General features: G+C 34.8%; 1 protein-coding gene across 12 annotated transcripts in view; it reads left to right on the top strand.

Moving 5' to 3' along the window:
• LOC106868349 (cell adhesion molecule Dscam1) overlaps nt 1-15,879 on the top strand; it is a 298,293-nt gene that overhangs the window by 155,248 nt on the left and 127,166 nt on the right. For all 12 annotated transcript variants that reach the window (XM_089352798.1, XM_089352792.1, XM_089352796.1 and 9 more), the window contains exon 4: nt 14,736-14,894. In XM_089352798.1, the coding sequence (XP_089208924.1) occupies nt 14,736-14,894 (159 nt within the window). The remainder of the gene's footprint in view (nt 1-14,735; nt 14,895-15,879) is intronic.

The raw sequence follows: 15,879 nt of genomic DNA, 5'->3' as shown, positions 1-15,879 counted from the left end.
CCCTGCTTTGTTGTTGTTCGTTTTCCTTTTTTTGCTCCTCTTCCTCCTTCCTTTTTGGGCTACTCTCCATTCCTCAGTACTTGACTCGTCTTCAGATGAAAACTCTGAGGAATCGGAAGGCGGTAGGGGCATGTTGTATGCTTCTGTGTTTGCTTGTGTAAGTGGTTGTATTGTTGTTTTTGTTTTTGTTGGTTGTTGAATTTTTGGTTGTGGTGTAAGTGATGTGGGGGAAGGGGTATCAGTTTTTGTATTGTCTTTTCTTTTTTCGTCTTCTTTGTTTGTTAATTTTGTAGTTTTTGTTGTATTTTCTTTCGTTGATGTTGATGTTGCTTTTATTGTTTTTTGTGTGGATGTCGGTGTGGGCAGCAAGGCTTTTTTTATGTGTTTAGTTAGTTCTTGTTGTTGTTGTTGTGTTTTTCGGGCAGTCGGACACTCCTTTTCAAGGTGTGCCTCGCCGTCGCATAAGTAACAGCGAGGCCGCCTGCCCTCTACTACTATATGCAACTTTTGGTTTGTTGCCAAACGGATGTATGGTGGGATTTTTTTGATTTCTTGTTCGTTTGTGTGGAACAAGATTTGTATGCTTTTTCCGGTCCAATTGCTCTCTCCAACGTTTATTTTCAGTATGTTAATGTTGTCCATATCAACACATATGGCCGATATCAACCATAGTGTGTCGATTGTTGGAGGTGCGTGCTTTATTGTTACCTTTGTTACCTTTTGGCCAAGGTAACTGGGTAACATTGTTATTTCAGGTGTGTGAAGAGTTAGCGTTGAATACGTCTTCGCCAACTCTTCATTTCGAAAAATCACCTGTACCTGTGCAAATCTATACCAAGTAATATATGTTTTTTTATCCCAAATTGATTGCAAACATTTTTGAATTTTGTCTATACTGGCCTGTTCCGGCCTTCTATTTTTAGTGTTTATTATTTTATATATTATTGTTTTTCTACTTGTTTCCTTTAATATGTGTTGTGGTATGTTTAAGTGTACTTCACCGCTTTCTTTGCTGATTAATTTTCTCGTTTCTATTATTTCTTTTGTTGTGTAAGACACAACAGTTTCACTTTGCTTCAAAGCTTCAGCAAAGTTTTTGTTTTTGTTATTGTTGTTGCTGGTGCTGGCACTGGTATTGGTGGCAGATGTGGTATTTGTGTCAGTGGTGTTGTGGCTTTTTCCTTCCTCTCTTTCGCTTCCTGCTGGTGAAGAGAGCAAAGGTTGAGTTGAACTATTGCTGCTGCTGCTGCTGCTGTTGTTGTTGTTGTCGTTGTTGTTGTTGGCGGTGGTAATGATGACGTCACCAGAATTGGTGCTGACGTCAGATTCTTTGGAGACATTGTCTATGTTCTGTTTTGTAACCTTGGTTACAGTTTTGTTTTTGTTGTTGTTGTTGGTGGTGGTGGTGGCGGTGTTAACACTTGAATTTGTGTGTGTAAATTCTTTTTTTTTTTCTCCATTCTCTCGTTTAACTGTGAGGAAGGAAGACTAGGAAATTCTTTTTCGAACGAAACACTGCAAAATGCCACGTTCGTGTCACAAAGATTTTCATGGCTACAAGACGCCATCGTCTCAAAAAAAATGGCTAGAAAGCCGAAATTGTTTTTTATATCCTGGAAATGTGCCACACAGGGCAGATTTCCGTCGCAAAAAACTTGCACCAGAGAGTCTACAAGTTGTTATACAACTTTGTATATAAAATAAGCTTTACAAACACACTTTTTAAAACATGAAAAAGGCAAAACTTACGGAGCCGACACGTCTACCGTCCGTCCATAGAGATAGATAGATAGATAGATAGATAGATAGATAGATAGATAGATATGCAAATTGCAGAAAACAGCTAACAGGTGAGAAGTGTACTTCTTGACTACTGGCACAACTTAGTGTAGCACTCAAATCTCGTTAATACAATATCACTATTATTATTATAGGAGGCGCCATGGCCCAGTGATTAGGGCAGTGGACTCGCGGTCGGAGGATCGCGGTTTCGGTTCCCAGACTGGGTGTTGTGTGTGTTTATTGAGCGAAAACACCTAAAGCTCCAAGAGGTTCCGGCAGGGGGTGGTGGCGATCCCTGTTGTACGCTTTCGCCACAAATTTCTCTCACTCTTTCTTCCTGTTTCTTGAGTAAAAAGCTGCGATGGACTGGCGTCCCGTCCAATTAGAGGGGAACACATAGGCCATGGAAACCGGGAAACCGGCCCTATGCCCCACAAGGGGGCTAAAGAGGATTTCTAATTATCATTATTAGAACACAGCAAATGGTGGAATCGTAAGCCCATCGGCCAAAAAAAACGAGACGCATTTCTTCAAATTCTGTCGAGGCTTGCTTTTTCTTTCGTCATTTCGAAGCGGATAAAATAAGTACCAGTTAAAAACTGGGGTCGCTGTAATCAAGTTACCCTCCCCCGAAATTGCTGGCCTTGTGTTAAAATTCCAAAATGTTACAAATATCAGGCCTTGTGCCTTCAGTAGAAAAGATTATTAAAACACAGCAAAAGGCGATAAACTCACAGAATCGTAAGCTCAGCAGAAATAAAATTCTTAGTGGCATATCTACAAATTCCGCTGAGGTTGGCTTTTTCTTTCATCTCATAGCCGTTAAAATAAGTACCAGTTAAACATTGAGGCCGATGTAATCGAGTTACTCCTCCCACGAAATTGCTGGCTTTGTGCCAAAATTTGAAACTGTTAGTATTATAGTTGTGGAGGCGCAATGGCCCAGTGGTTAGAGCACGGTTTCGATTCCCAGACCGGGCGTTGAGTGTGTTTATTTAGTAAAAACACCTAAAGCTCCACGAGGCTCCGGCAGGGGGTGGTGGCGAGCCTTGTTGTACTATTTCGCCCCAACTTTCTCTCACTCTCTCTTCCTGCTTCTTGAGTTAAAAGCTGCGATGGACTGGCGTTCCGTCCAGCTGGGGGGGGGGGGGGGCAGACACCATAGAAACCGGGAAACCGAGCCTATGAGCCTGGCTAGGCTTTAAAAAGGGCGCATAAAAAGACTATTACAATTAAAAGGCAACAAGCTGGCAGAATCGCTTGCCTGATGGACAAAATGCTGAGCAGCATTGTTTTTGCTGCTCTGCGTCCTGAGTTCAAATATCGCCGTGGTCAACTTAGCCATCCTTAAAGGACAACACAAGTCAAGTACAATGGTTCTCCTGAAGCCTACTGGCCTTGTGCTAAATTGGAATGAATCATTATTATTATTAAAATGCAGCAAGCTATCAGAATCGTTAGCTTACTGGAAAAAAAGCTTAGTCACTTTTTTCTGTCTTAAGCTCTGAGTTCACATCCTGCCGAGGTTAACTTTGCCTTTCGTCCCTCTGGGGTCGATAGAATAAATTGCAAGTAAAATACTGGGATAAGACGTAACTGATTTATCTCTCTCCTTCGCATTTTACATTTTGAGCTTATTGTAGAAAGAATTCGGGCAAAACGATTAGCAGCACTTCGTCTGTCTTTATGTTCTGAGTTCAAATTCCACCAACGTTCACCTTGCCTTTCACTCTTTAGGGGGTCTATAAAATAAGTATAAGCTGAAGACTGGAATTGATGCAATCGACCTACCCTCTCTCCTAAAACTGCTGCCCTTGTGCCAACATTTGAAATCATCATTATTACCTTCGCCTTAGCGAAGGCGGAGGTAATATCATCAGTCGCATTAGTTATATTTTTGCCCCAATCAAATGAGATATAACACTCATTTCCTTTATTGTGTAGAACTCTGAGATTAGGGAGTCGGGTCAGTAATAAACTATGGTAAAATATTCCTGCCCAAGCTTGTTAACTCTACGGACTTTCCTTTAAAACCTATATACTGAGATGGCATATCCACAATATAAACAACTTCATGTCATATGCAGATGATTTGAGTTTAACGTTACTGGATCGAATCTATTAAGCTATTTCGTCTCTTTGCTAATTAGTTATTATTTATTTCTAAAATTTGCATAACGCAACAAAGTTATTACGATGAATAAATATCAAGTAATGAAATCCAGTATCAGATTGGTACTTATTTTATAGATATCAGAAAAATAAAAATAAACGTTAAACATGAAGAGGGCGTAACAAAATATCGTTAAAGTGCTCTCTTAATTTTGTCAATCATTGCTGTAATATAAAGTAATATATAACACAGAAGCTAGACCACACATTTTGAATAAAGGGTATAACTGATTACTTCTAGCCCCAGTATATAATTATTACATATTTAATCGACCCTAGAACGATGCAAAGAAAATGTGAGCTTAATGCAATCTGAACTCGTCAAATAAAGGGTCGGAATTAATTAACACTAGTCATTTATTCCGACGCTCTTCCGATTATATCAATTCCCTGCTTCTGTTGCGATAATATTAAAAACTGAATATAATACTTGGAATGGTATTCGCGACCGTTTAATGTGTACATATCTCCATTTATATCGCATCAAAATGGCAAACTGTCGAATCAATTTTCACTTCTCCAAAGGTTTTATATTTGCCATAAATCCTTTCCAGTGCGGTATCCATTAACGAACTGTCTTTTTAGATTGACTGCTTAGTAAACACTATGTTTTTCTAATTATGGAGCAACATGCGATGACGTTAGACACTTAATCTCTTTCGAAGCCATCACTCCATCATTAACTAGTAACCTTGCAGTTGTTTTTCAAATCCAGATGCATGAGCCACAAGGTAGTCATTAAGGTGTCACATACAAACGGGGAATATAAATTTCTGCTTGATTATTTGTTCTTTTTTTTATTGCAATATAATGTTTAGTGTTCTTTTAGTCAGTATAAAGCCTAGAACAATTTAGAGTAAAACGGAATATGATATTGTATATTACATTATCTTTGATGATAATGATTGTGGTATTGATGGTGGAGTTGGCTGTGGTGATATTCGAAGTAGTATTCCGCCTGATGATGATGTTGATGATGATGATGTTTGGGCTGCAGTTGTAGTTGTTTTTCCTGACAAACATCGTAACAATAATTCCTCTTGGGTTTCTTTACTTTTATTTCGAGCCTTCATCAATTTAAAATTTACTATCACACCAGTGGGATTTAAATGGTGCGAATATGTAGATAAAATGATTTTGAACCCTATCAACTAATTGATAAGTATAGACTCTGATAGTTTAAACAAAATGCTCAAGCTAACAGAATCTTTACTTATCAAACAAAACGTTTAAATTATCTCAACAGATTACTAAAATTTCGTCAGTAAATAAACCTATTTTATGCGGCTAACATTAACGGAAGTAACGTGTCAATTTATCTAGGCAATATCCTTCAGACTGAAGAAACGATTTATTGCAGTATCTGATGTTTTGATAAACGCTATTTCTTCTTTTTTGTATGTGATAGATTAAATATAAACGTTTCCAATTACATTGATAGTCACTTATTTCTTAACAGCCCATATTCCCTCGACAAAACATTAGCGTTCTTTATTATGTTTGTCGGTTTCCGTTTGAACTATACACGTTATGGTATGAGAGCTGAAATATAACCCCAAATTTGATTACTAATTTTTACCACTTTATAACTTTTAACCGGAACAGAAAGAAGCTTCTTCGCAATAGTTACAATTTTGTTTGAGCCCACTAAATAATCCATGATTTAGAGTAATATATTGAAATTTTTCCGTTTATATCAGAAACTTAATTATAACGTTATTAGTATTTTATATTGCTGATTATTCTAATTTTTATTCATGCTTTCTTTGAGTGTATATAGTGCTTACAGAATTTTAACGCTTTTATAAAAACTGAATCATGTGGATAATAGACGTCGCATGTTTGTGTTTGAATAGTGGAAGAGTGGATGAGGAGGAAGAAGGGAAATGAGGCAGCTTTTGAGCAAAAAAAGGGACTGCGCACAGCTATAAACGTGTGTGTGGGCGGAGGAAACATACGTGAAAGAGAAGGGTTAAAAATTTCATCGTAAATTCGTCAGTAGCTTAAAATTTAACTGCAGTTTAGTTCACAAACGATCGATATAGAGCAACATGAATAACATACATTACCTTTTCAATAAGTCATCTTCGAATATTTATTTGTGAACTTCTTCACGGAATGTTAGTGTATTGGCTAATCTTCCTCTGCTTATTTCAATCCTTGATTTCCTCTCCCACAATTCACTGCCATTTTTTTCTAAATAGAGATCTCTACATCCCTTGTGTGTGAGGGGTTGGAAATCACATATTTTAAAGGAAGACTTTTCAAACAATTTTCCTTATGAATATCTATTTTTTTTTCCTTTTGATAAGCTTGTATGGTGTATATATTATGTAGGGCTACATTTAAAATAAATTTAGGTTACTTGTTTGTTTTTTTAAGAAATCGTTTTCCAGTTTATATAAAAGAAGCTACATGCTCAGTAGGATTATATATACATATACGCATAGACATACACACACACACACGCGCACACATTGTTATATATATATATATATATATATATAGCAATTTAGCTAGGTGTAAAATAGATACGTGTGTAAAAATTGTACATGTATGCATATTGTAAGAAAAAAATATATATATGCATGCTTATGTATATAGATATATATGTATATATATGTATGTATATATATATATATATATATATATATATATATATATATATATATATATGAGTAAAAATAAATACAAAAAAAAGGGTTTTGTATGATCGTGTATAGAGGAATATATTATTTTATTTAAAAGAGTTCCAACTCTGTCTGTTTTTTATGTTTTTTATTTATATTCTTGTAAAATTTATGTGGGATATGGAATATATAATATAAAAAAAGATGGATGGTACAATGAAATGAAGTATTGAATGTCTTATTGAATATATGGAATATGTCTTATTGAATATATGAAATATTGAGTGTTCAATATAAAGGATTAAATGTAGTTCCTTCATATTTAATAAATATAAGTGTTTACTAAAGTAGGATATAATTAACGAAGTATACTATACACCCTGCTGGTAATTTTGGTTATTTCCTTTAAGTATTATTTCGTGATGTGCAAACGGATACCATGAGTTTACTGTCAGATATACTCATTAGGTTATTTTTGTATCATCTGAAATAGAATACCCCCATATCGATTAATCTCAAAGAACTGAATTAATATTGACTTTTATCAGATACCTTGTATATTTATAGATAAATATATAAATATACGATAAATAAGACCCCAAAGTACAATATGTAGACGCATATAACGCTGAAGAGTTGCACCTCATTGATTTGGAAATTTGTTTTCTCAAATTATTTATATTATATAATATATATATACATATATATATGTATATATATATAGAGAGAGAGATGAATAAGTAAACTTGTGCATGTTTGTATATGTACGTGTGTGTGTGTAAGTATACATAAATTATAAGTGGATGTGTGTATATGTAAGTATATATAAATATGTATATATGAACGTGTGTATTGTGCAATAAAATCGGTTATAGAACTGAATATTCATAGACTTAAATTTGGGAATTTAGGTAATTTCAGTTAGATTATTTACATATTTATGAGTAAGCTCCCTCTTAAAAAGCGTTTTCGAAAGCCTTAGCAGTCACAAATATTTTCACTTGATATTTTTCGTGAAATATTGAAGTAGATATGTCGTTCTAATGAAGCATCATTACATATTTAAACAGATTTGATTATTCTTGAAAAACATCGTGTATGTATATATATATATATATATATATATATATATATATATATATATATATATATATATATATATATATAGTAGAGTAAGAACATAAATGCGAAACAAGGTAGAAAAAATAGTACTCGAATACTAGGAGTAGAGTAATATGCTTTATTAAAAAGCAGCAAAAATATCACAAAAACTGTTACTCAGAGATTCACGTTCCTGTTCGTCGGACAGTTTTGTTTAGAATGTAACAAAAATAAGGTAATAAGCAAACATATACAATTAGTTTAATGGATACACATTTGAAAATGGTTTTGTTTCATTGATCCTTTCAACTAACGTTCTTAACAACGACCAGTTGCATGCAATGAACAGATTTCGGTATAAAATCATCTTATTATAAAATCGAAGAAAACCTTAAATCAAAAATAGATAATAAAGAAGGACAGAGTCTAAATACCCAGGGTAATAATTATTTGGAAAATAGTAATCAATTAATACGTTAAAAGTTATATCTGTTTCAAACTTTTTTCACGTTGGACTACATAAGCATTTAGCAGTATATGCCCATTCCAAACCATCCATAATATACATATATACACTAAAATATACAGACGCATGCACATAGCTACATACATATACAGACATATATAGGCAAGACATAAATATATATACAAATGCGTATATATATATGAATATTTTGTTTTGGAATTTGGTTTGCAAGACACTTCCTGAGTTCGTGTGTTGAAGCATATACTGTTGTGTCTAGGGAGAGTCATTTTATTTTAGTGCCTTATAGTTTAAAACACTCACCGGTAAAATTTCCGCTTGTTTCCTTTTTTATTTTACTAAAATTTTCGGAAAAGTTTAGAAACATAAAGAAGGCGCTGGAGTGGCTAGTTGTCGTTTAGCGACTCTCTTCTAAATGTTTGTAACCATAGGCACAAAGCCTGAAATTTGAGGTGAAGCGAGCTTGTCCTGTATTTTATTTAACTATGCAGGGCGGATGGCAACAACGTTGACGTGTGAAATTTGAGTTCAGAACGAATAGTATCATAACTAATCCTGCAAGGCATTGTGCCCAACGCTCTGACAATTTTACCAATCCCCTACCCTTTAATTAAACTTAGAAGTTTAGCCATTTTGTAAATCGTACTGATTCTAGATGTCACCAGTCTAAATAAATCGCTAATCTAAATTTTAACTGGAGCGTCACTCAGGTTCTAAAGGGACGGCCTCTGTTTTATATAATCTTCTATTATATCATTCATTTATCCACAGCATTGTATTTATCATTTTTCATACCGATTGCTTCTTAGATGTAGACAAAAGTCTAGGCAAGCAACTTGAATACAACTTATTCATAGTATTTCCTGAAACATTATTATTTACCAGTGTTTAACAATTCTCTGCTAACAATATTAGGTTATACTAACCAATTTAACATATCAAAATTTCTATTCTTCTTGTTTCAAATATATATTGGCAAGAAATACCATTTCATTTTCCATTCAAAAGCGTGTTTCGTATTTGGGGAATATTAAATCTCTCTTGATAATTTCTACATAGTTTAGATAATTGAAACATTTATTAAATTGTACACTAATGTCAAATAATTAACGTTTCGCTAATTATTTGCGTGATATAACCTTTCTTACTCACGAGACTTTGAAGAATACGATAACATTCTAAATGAATTTGCTGCCTGTTAAGTTTCAAGAAGTTAGGGCTGCTGTTTGAAGTTCTTGTGTTCTTGCTGTGTGTTAGGTCGCCTGTAGAAACCGAGTATGCGTTGCTCTTCTCGTGTCCTAGTCGGTGTCAGTATACTCTGCACTGTGGCTTCGTTGCGGAGTTTTATCTGTGAGAAAGGCAACTTAGGGTTTTCTTTCTATTAATGTAACTTCACACTGAAATGCATGTGCTTCGAGTATTTTCCAGCAACGAATCTTCAGAAACCGTTTAATGATCGAACAAGTGTTATATGTTTCGACCTTTATGTAGCTTTGACAGGAAGTTCCAAATCTTAGAAAATATTGCATGGTTTCATATTTCCACATCATTATTTGCTTCAGTTTTCGTTAACTTTTGTTAGCATTGATGTCAGTAGTTAATAAATAAATCAACACAAAAAATTTAAAGAGCTGATGATACGGTGATACACATTCCTTTTCTTGTGGCATAAACGCCATACGGAAAACGAAACGAAATCCAATGACAAACAGAACTCGACATTTTTCTTCTAATGATCTGCAAGAAAAATTAGTTATATTTTCCTCAACTCATTGCCGTTTAAAGGGAAAAAAAGCAGATAATTTAGTCCGATGTACACAGCAATGGAGGTAAAATAACGAAATGGTCACGGTTGGAACCTTTTTATATCATAAGTCTACTCAGTCAGAAATCTCTTGGAGAGGTACAAACACAACAAGATGGAATCGCAGTTTGTTCATCCTTTATATTTTCAACCTATATTTTTGCATTACAAAAATGATAGCATAATAGAAACAGAGGAGCAAATTTATAGAGAATATTCTATGCGTAGTGGAAAACTAATTCCCTCTAGAACATAACTAGCTATATTGAGGCCATGTCATGTACATTGATGTAAAACGGAATTTTGCCTCTCTGTTTTAAGTAGTCGGTAACTACACTAATTAGATCACGCTGAGTTACTGAAGGCAACAAATAGTTGGTTTCCTTGGAAGAGAACCAACTAACAGCATTATAATGTGTGCGTCGGTGTTTGCACGTGTGTTGAATGCATTTGTAAATATCATGTGTGGCTTTGCTTTTGTGTACACATGTTCGTGTCTATGTTAACATATGTCTGCCTATGAACGTCTGTATTTGTATGTCTTATTCTTTCATCAGTGAATATGTTATATGAAAGTAAGTTTATTTTGTGAGTATGTGAAAGCGCTATCATTATATTGCAGTTGAAAATAAAAGCAATTATTCTAATATAAGGCAAATCTGTACTCTATCATATAATAACGAAACAGATACACTACATTTGTAGGCATACACACAAAGGAAGACATAGAATCACACACAAAAAATCTTAAGTATGAATGCACTAACAAACGTGTATACCCACATGCAAATAATTCAATATACATAGACTTGCTATTTGAAAATAGGAGAATGCCAATGGAACACAAGTGGCTAAATAACTCAATTAAAATGATCATGTGTTCACTTTGAAAGCGGAATAATCTTTTTCTGATATTAATTTAGATGTTACGCCTTTAACAGCTTATTTTTTCTCTCTGATAAACCGAAAGAAGATTTGGTGAAATGTTTAAATTTTTTATTTTGAATGACATCACAGCTGGAAGGGTTCCTAGTGGAAATTTATTACAGAGAACCTTCTCGGTTGTTATATTAATTAAAGTGTTTATAGCTAAGTTCACTAATCAATAGATAATAGAACACCTGTAGTGATTTTGAGCTCGAAACCTTGGAGCTAAGTACTCGACTGCTGTATCTACCCGAACACCTCACTTATAGCACTTCGTGTCAACGAAAACGTACCTGCCTACCTTCCAGAAATAGCACCAAATTTTCATCAACTCGCACTATACCATTTAAAAAAATTGAAGGGTGCATTGGGTGATGTAGTTACAAGGCAGACACTAAGTTTGAATGAATAAAAGAAAAGATAGTATAAGCAGAACGTCTTGTTTGGCATGACTTTACTTACAGTGAATTGGGATAGAAATATTGTGATAGTACATATATAGCTATTTAAGTTCGAGAAATAACAGTACACCCTAGATTTTGATATCACTATTTTCAATTTCTGTTGGTTTACAACACTTGATTTTTATAAAACTAAAACTAAAGGTGAGGGTTTGTTGCCAACTTAATGTGGCAGTCCCAGGAAAGGGAAGAATGCTGCTGCTATTTAACCCCAGGAAACACCGTCTCTAGTTGGCTATGTGACACAAGCGTACTATGTGACACAAGCGTACGATGTCCTTATGTTTTTAAACAGGGGAGATAAGCACCTCCACCCAGCAAAGCCAGCATCCAGAGACTAGTTTCAGAGCCATTGCTCTTCATCAGTCTGGAGTAGCTTGGCTTGCTAGCTGTCGGTGTTTATTCACCTTTGAAAACATAAGGACACAGTACGCTTGTGTTACATATCCAACTAGAAATGGTGTTTCCTGGGGCTAAATAGCAGTAGCATTCTTCCCTTTCGTGGGACTGCCACATTAAGTTGGCAACAAACCATCTCTTTATCGTGCTGCTACTGTATAAGTCTCTCTGAGAGACTTAGAAATGCAATATTTCTAAAACTAAAAGCGTTTTACATATATTTATGGATTATCTATTTATTCCTTATTTTGGTGTTAACTAAACAAGAAAAAACACTAAGTAAAAACTCATTCAATTCAAAAAATGTCTATAGAAAAATAATCAGTAATATATACACAAGCACATACGGACACGCATTGTTACAAGATTTCTATAAAACACGCACACAAGCTCAAACATAATCATAAAGCATGCACACACTCTAACACTCACAAGCGTAGTCAATGCATATACTTTCAAACGTTAGTTTTTTAATGTTTTTACTCAAATAGATATGTTTACATATTGTATTTGAAGGTTACCTCAATGGCAATATAAGTTGCTTATTGCTACTCTTGTTAATACCATCAACGTCTAACAATCACAATGCTGCTACTACAAAGAAGAGCAATTTCTTTTTATTAAAGTAACTTATTTTTGGTTATATTATTTATTTTCTGTTCAAATCCCACTGAGGTCTATTTATTTGCCTTGTATTTCTCTGAAGATATATAACCTGAGTGTGTTATTCTTTCGGGAACAATTTCAGTTACGCCGTTAATAGTCTTGTGAAAATTGTATGAATGTCGTATTCTCGCTTGCAATTAGCGTTTTATTATGAGTTGTTACCAATAATATTATAGAGGAGCAAGCGGTGATTTGGCAGAATCGTTAAGACAAATGCTTAGCAGCATTTCGTCTGTCTATATGTTCTGAATTCAAATCCGGCTTTGAATTTTGTTTTTCATTGATTTTGCTTTTCATCCTTTCGGGTCCGGTAAAAGAAGAATCAATTATTCCCCTCCCCTAAGATTTTAGGCTTTTTGCCTATAGCAGAAAAGAATATTATTATGGAGGAACGTGGCTTTGTGGTTATGGTGTAGCACTCATGATCGTAACATTGTCGTTTCGATTCGTGGATCAGGCGATGCGTTTTTTTTTTTTTTTGAGCAAAGAACTCCATTTCACGTTGCTCCATTTGACACAGCTAGTGAAAATGAGCAACGCTGGAATGGACCGGCTTCTCATCCAGGGGTTATATTTATGCCACAGGATCCTGGAAACCGACCTTATGAACTTTTGACTAGGGCAGGACCTTTGGTCCTTTTTTTGATATCGGCAGAAATAGTAGGTCACCCTTCTGAATATCTTCTAGTGCGAGGTTCGTTGAGTTTGTCATTTAATATACTATCAGTAATCAAACATTCCTCTATAAAAAAAATGTTTCTGTTGAACGAAGAGAATATTATTCTAATAAACGAAATCTTTATTAAGAACTATTAAAAATTATTATTAATTCTATCACCATCCACTAAAGCCAACATTGCTTTCAACCTTTAGGAGTCAATGAAATAAAGTATCAGTCAAGTACAGAGCTTACGGTATCGACTAACACTCAACACCTCAAAATTGCTGACTTTCAGCTAAAACTAGAAGTGATTAAATACCGGAAGTTAGCAACATCCTTAGAGGGTCGGAAATAATGCTCTTTACGTAGAGTCCGAATCATAACGAGATCAGTTTTGCGCCTCATCTTTTCGGATTGCCGTGTTCAACATGAAGATTATCCCCCACTACTAGAGTAGACATCTACCACTTGTTAGGTAGCTATGACAAAATTGATTGCACGATGGACAAAGATGATAGGACTGGCGGCAAGGAATTTCTGCTTCGGTAAAACTCTCATCAATTTCCTGGAGTTCCGTTTGGAGAGGAAAGTAAGCGAATGTGAATACAAGAAATATATAGAAATGCATCCGGTCGAAATGTTAAGGTATGTGATTATCAATCACAGTTGTTACGTAAGACATTAAAATCCTAGCAGTCTAGTCGAAGTAACTGCTGAGAGTTGGTGTTAATGTACTCAATATAACGATGCAAACAATTAGATTTTAAACTGCACCCGGTTTTTTGGGGGTATTATGAAAGAAAATAAGCTTATACTTGTGCATCTAAAATATTCTTATTTTTCAATATACATATAACAAATCCGTTTATTATAAATGTTGATGATTTATGGATAACTATTGATATATTAGTATTGCTTATGGCTATTTTAATGTGGCTGTCCTCTATGAGACGCTGATACTATCATTTAACGCCGAGAAAACATTTCCAGTTGGTTTACTCAGTGCGTTTCTAGCACTCGATATTTATTACAAGCAGAATAAAACTCCTGCGACACTAGCTCTGAGACCACCAGAACACGTGGTTTTGATCTATATTGGATCTCCTCGGTGGTGGGCACTCGTTCACCAGGTACGGCAGCAGTTTAACCTCGCTTGAAGTATATAGGAAATACAGTATCATACAATCACTAATTGTGTAACTAGGAATGTAACTAGGAAACTAGTTCGTTAGAAAATCTCTGTTTGAGATAGAAGCAGTATACGAACCAAAAATATTCTTCATTGCCACTTTATCGATATATTGCCATTCATGTATCGAGTACATCGACGCTTAACCCCATGCCAACCCCAATCAAACAAACCAGTAAACAAAAGTATTGCATCCATGTATTGAGTCCTTGTATTATCATCAATAATGAACCACATGTGAAGATCCATACATCATCCATCACATACGGATTATTTTATGTTTAACTATTTAGTTCTTCGTCGTTCATGATCCCAAGCTTTTGACAACAATGTTTCCCTCCACTCCCTCCCGATATACCTTATGATATTTTGACTTAAAGATATCGTTATACTATTATACTATACAAACTTAAATGTAGTTTTCTTTTTATCCTTTCTCACTTCTTTCTATTTGTGCAGTTGTTGTGGACCGGTACAAAGTCTACAATGTTCAGTTAAATGATGTCTGGGTGATCAGCAACGGTACAGCCATCTTAAAGTGTCTCATTAACCCACGTTTTGTGAATGAATACATTAAGGTTACGAAATGGACTCAGGATTCAAAGCCTATCACCGATCGTAAGTATCTTCATTCTATTAAGGCCGCCATACACCAGTGTAAAAGCAAAGTAAATATTTTATTAAACTTCTAAATCAACAGTCAGTAGAGGGAGGCCCTTAAATGGGTACTGGACTTGTTAGAAATACAAGATAAATATATATCAAACCACACAACACTATCGCAAAAAGAAAAGGAGAGACTCTATAATGAAGTTACAGACACATTGTCTGAAATTATTTCATTTATTGCTACAAAATATTGGTTAATTTAAAAACTAGAAACCCACACCGAGTTTGATCTTCCAATCTAAACAAGTTGTTTATATTAGAACATTAGTTAATACAAGTAACATACTAGTAATTTATTCAACGAATAAGCTGCTAGGAGCGTGTTACATATACAAATTGTTCTGTCTAATTTTGTTAAGCACCTAACATAATGAGTTTATAAGCGAGGGTTCGTTGGCAATTAAACAAGGTATCGTCATTCGTGAAACCCCCAATAATTCAGTGATAGCAAATTGAATACAAAGACTGTTTTTAAACGAAGATAGTGTGTATTAAGACACGTTTCCATCTGTCTATGCTTATATTGCTCATTAAGATGAAGAATACACAAGCACGCGAACGCACGCGCACGCACGCACACACACACACACACATACACACAGGCATACATTCTCACACATATATATGTGCGTGTGCGTGCACACGCGTGTGTGCTAAAAGAGATTTGCTCAAAATGGGACTTAGTCGGATGAACTACGAAATGTCTTAATTTCTTAATCCATCTGCTATGTATGTGTGTGTGTATATATATATATATATATATATATGTGTGTGTGCGTGTGTGTGTGTGTGTGTGTGTCTGTGTGTGCATGTGTGTGTGTGTGTTTGTGTGTGTACATGTGTATATATATATATGTGTGTATGTATATATATATATGTGTGTGTGCATGTATCTATATATATATATATATATATATATATAGATGTGTATGTA

The sequence above is a fragment of the Octopus bimaculoides genome, chromosome 5 (assembly GCF_046866305.1).
Source record: "Octopus bimaculoides isolate indiv1 chromosome 5, ASM4686630v1, whole genome shotgun sequence".
Classification (NCBI taxonomy): domain Eukaryota; kingdom Metazoa; phylum Mollusca; class Cephalopoda; order Octopoda; family Octopodidae; genus Octopus; species Octopus bimaculoides.
Note: the sequence above shows the minus strand (reverse complement) of the source record. Positions and strands in the feature narration are given on the sequence as shown.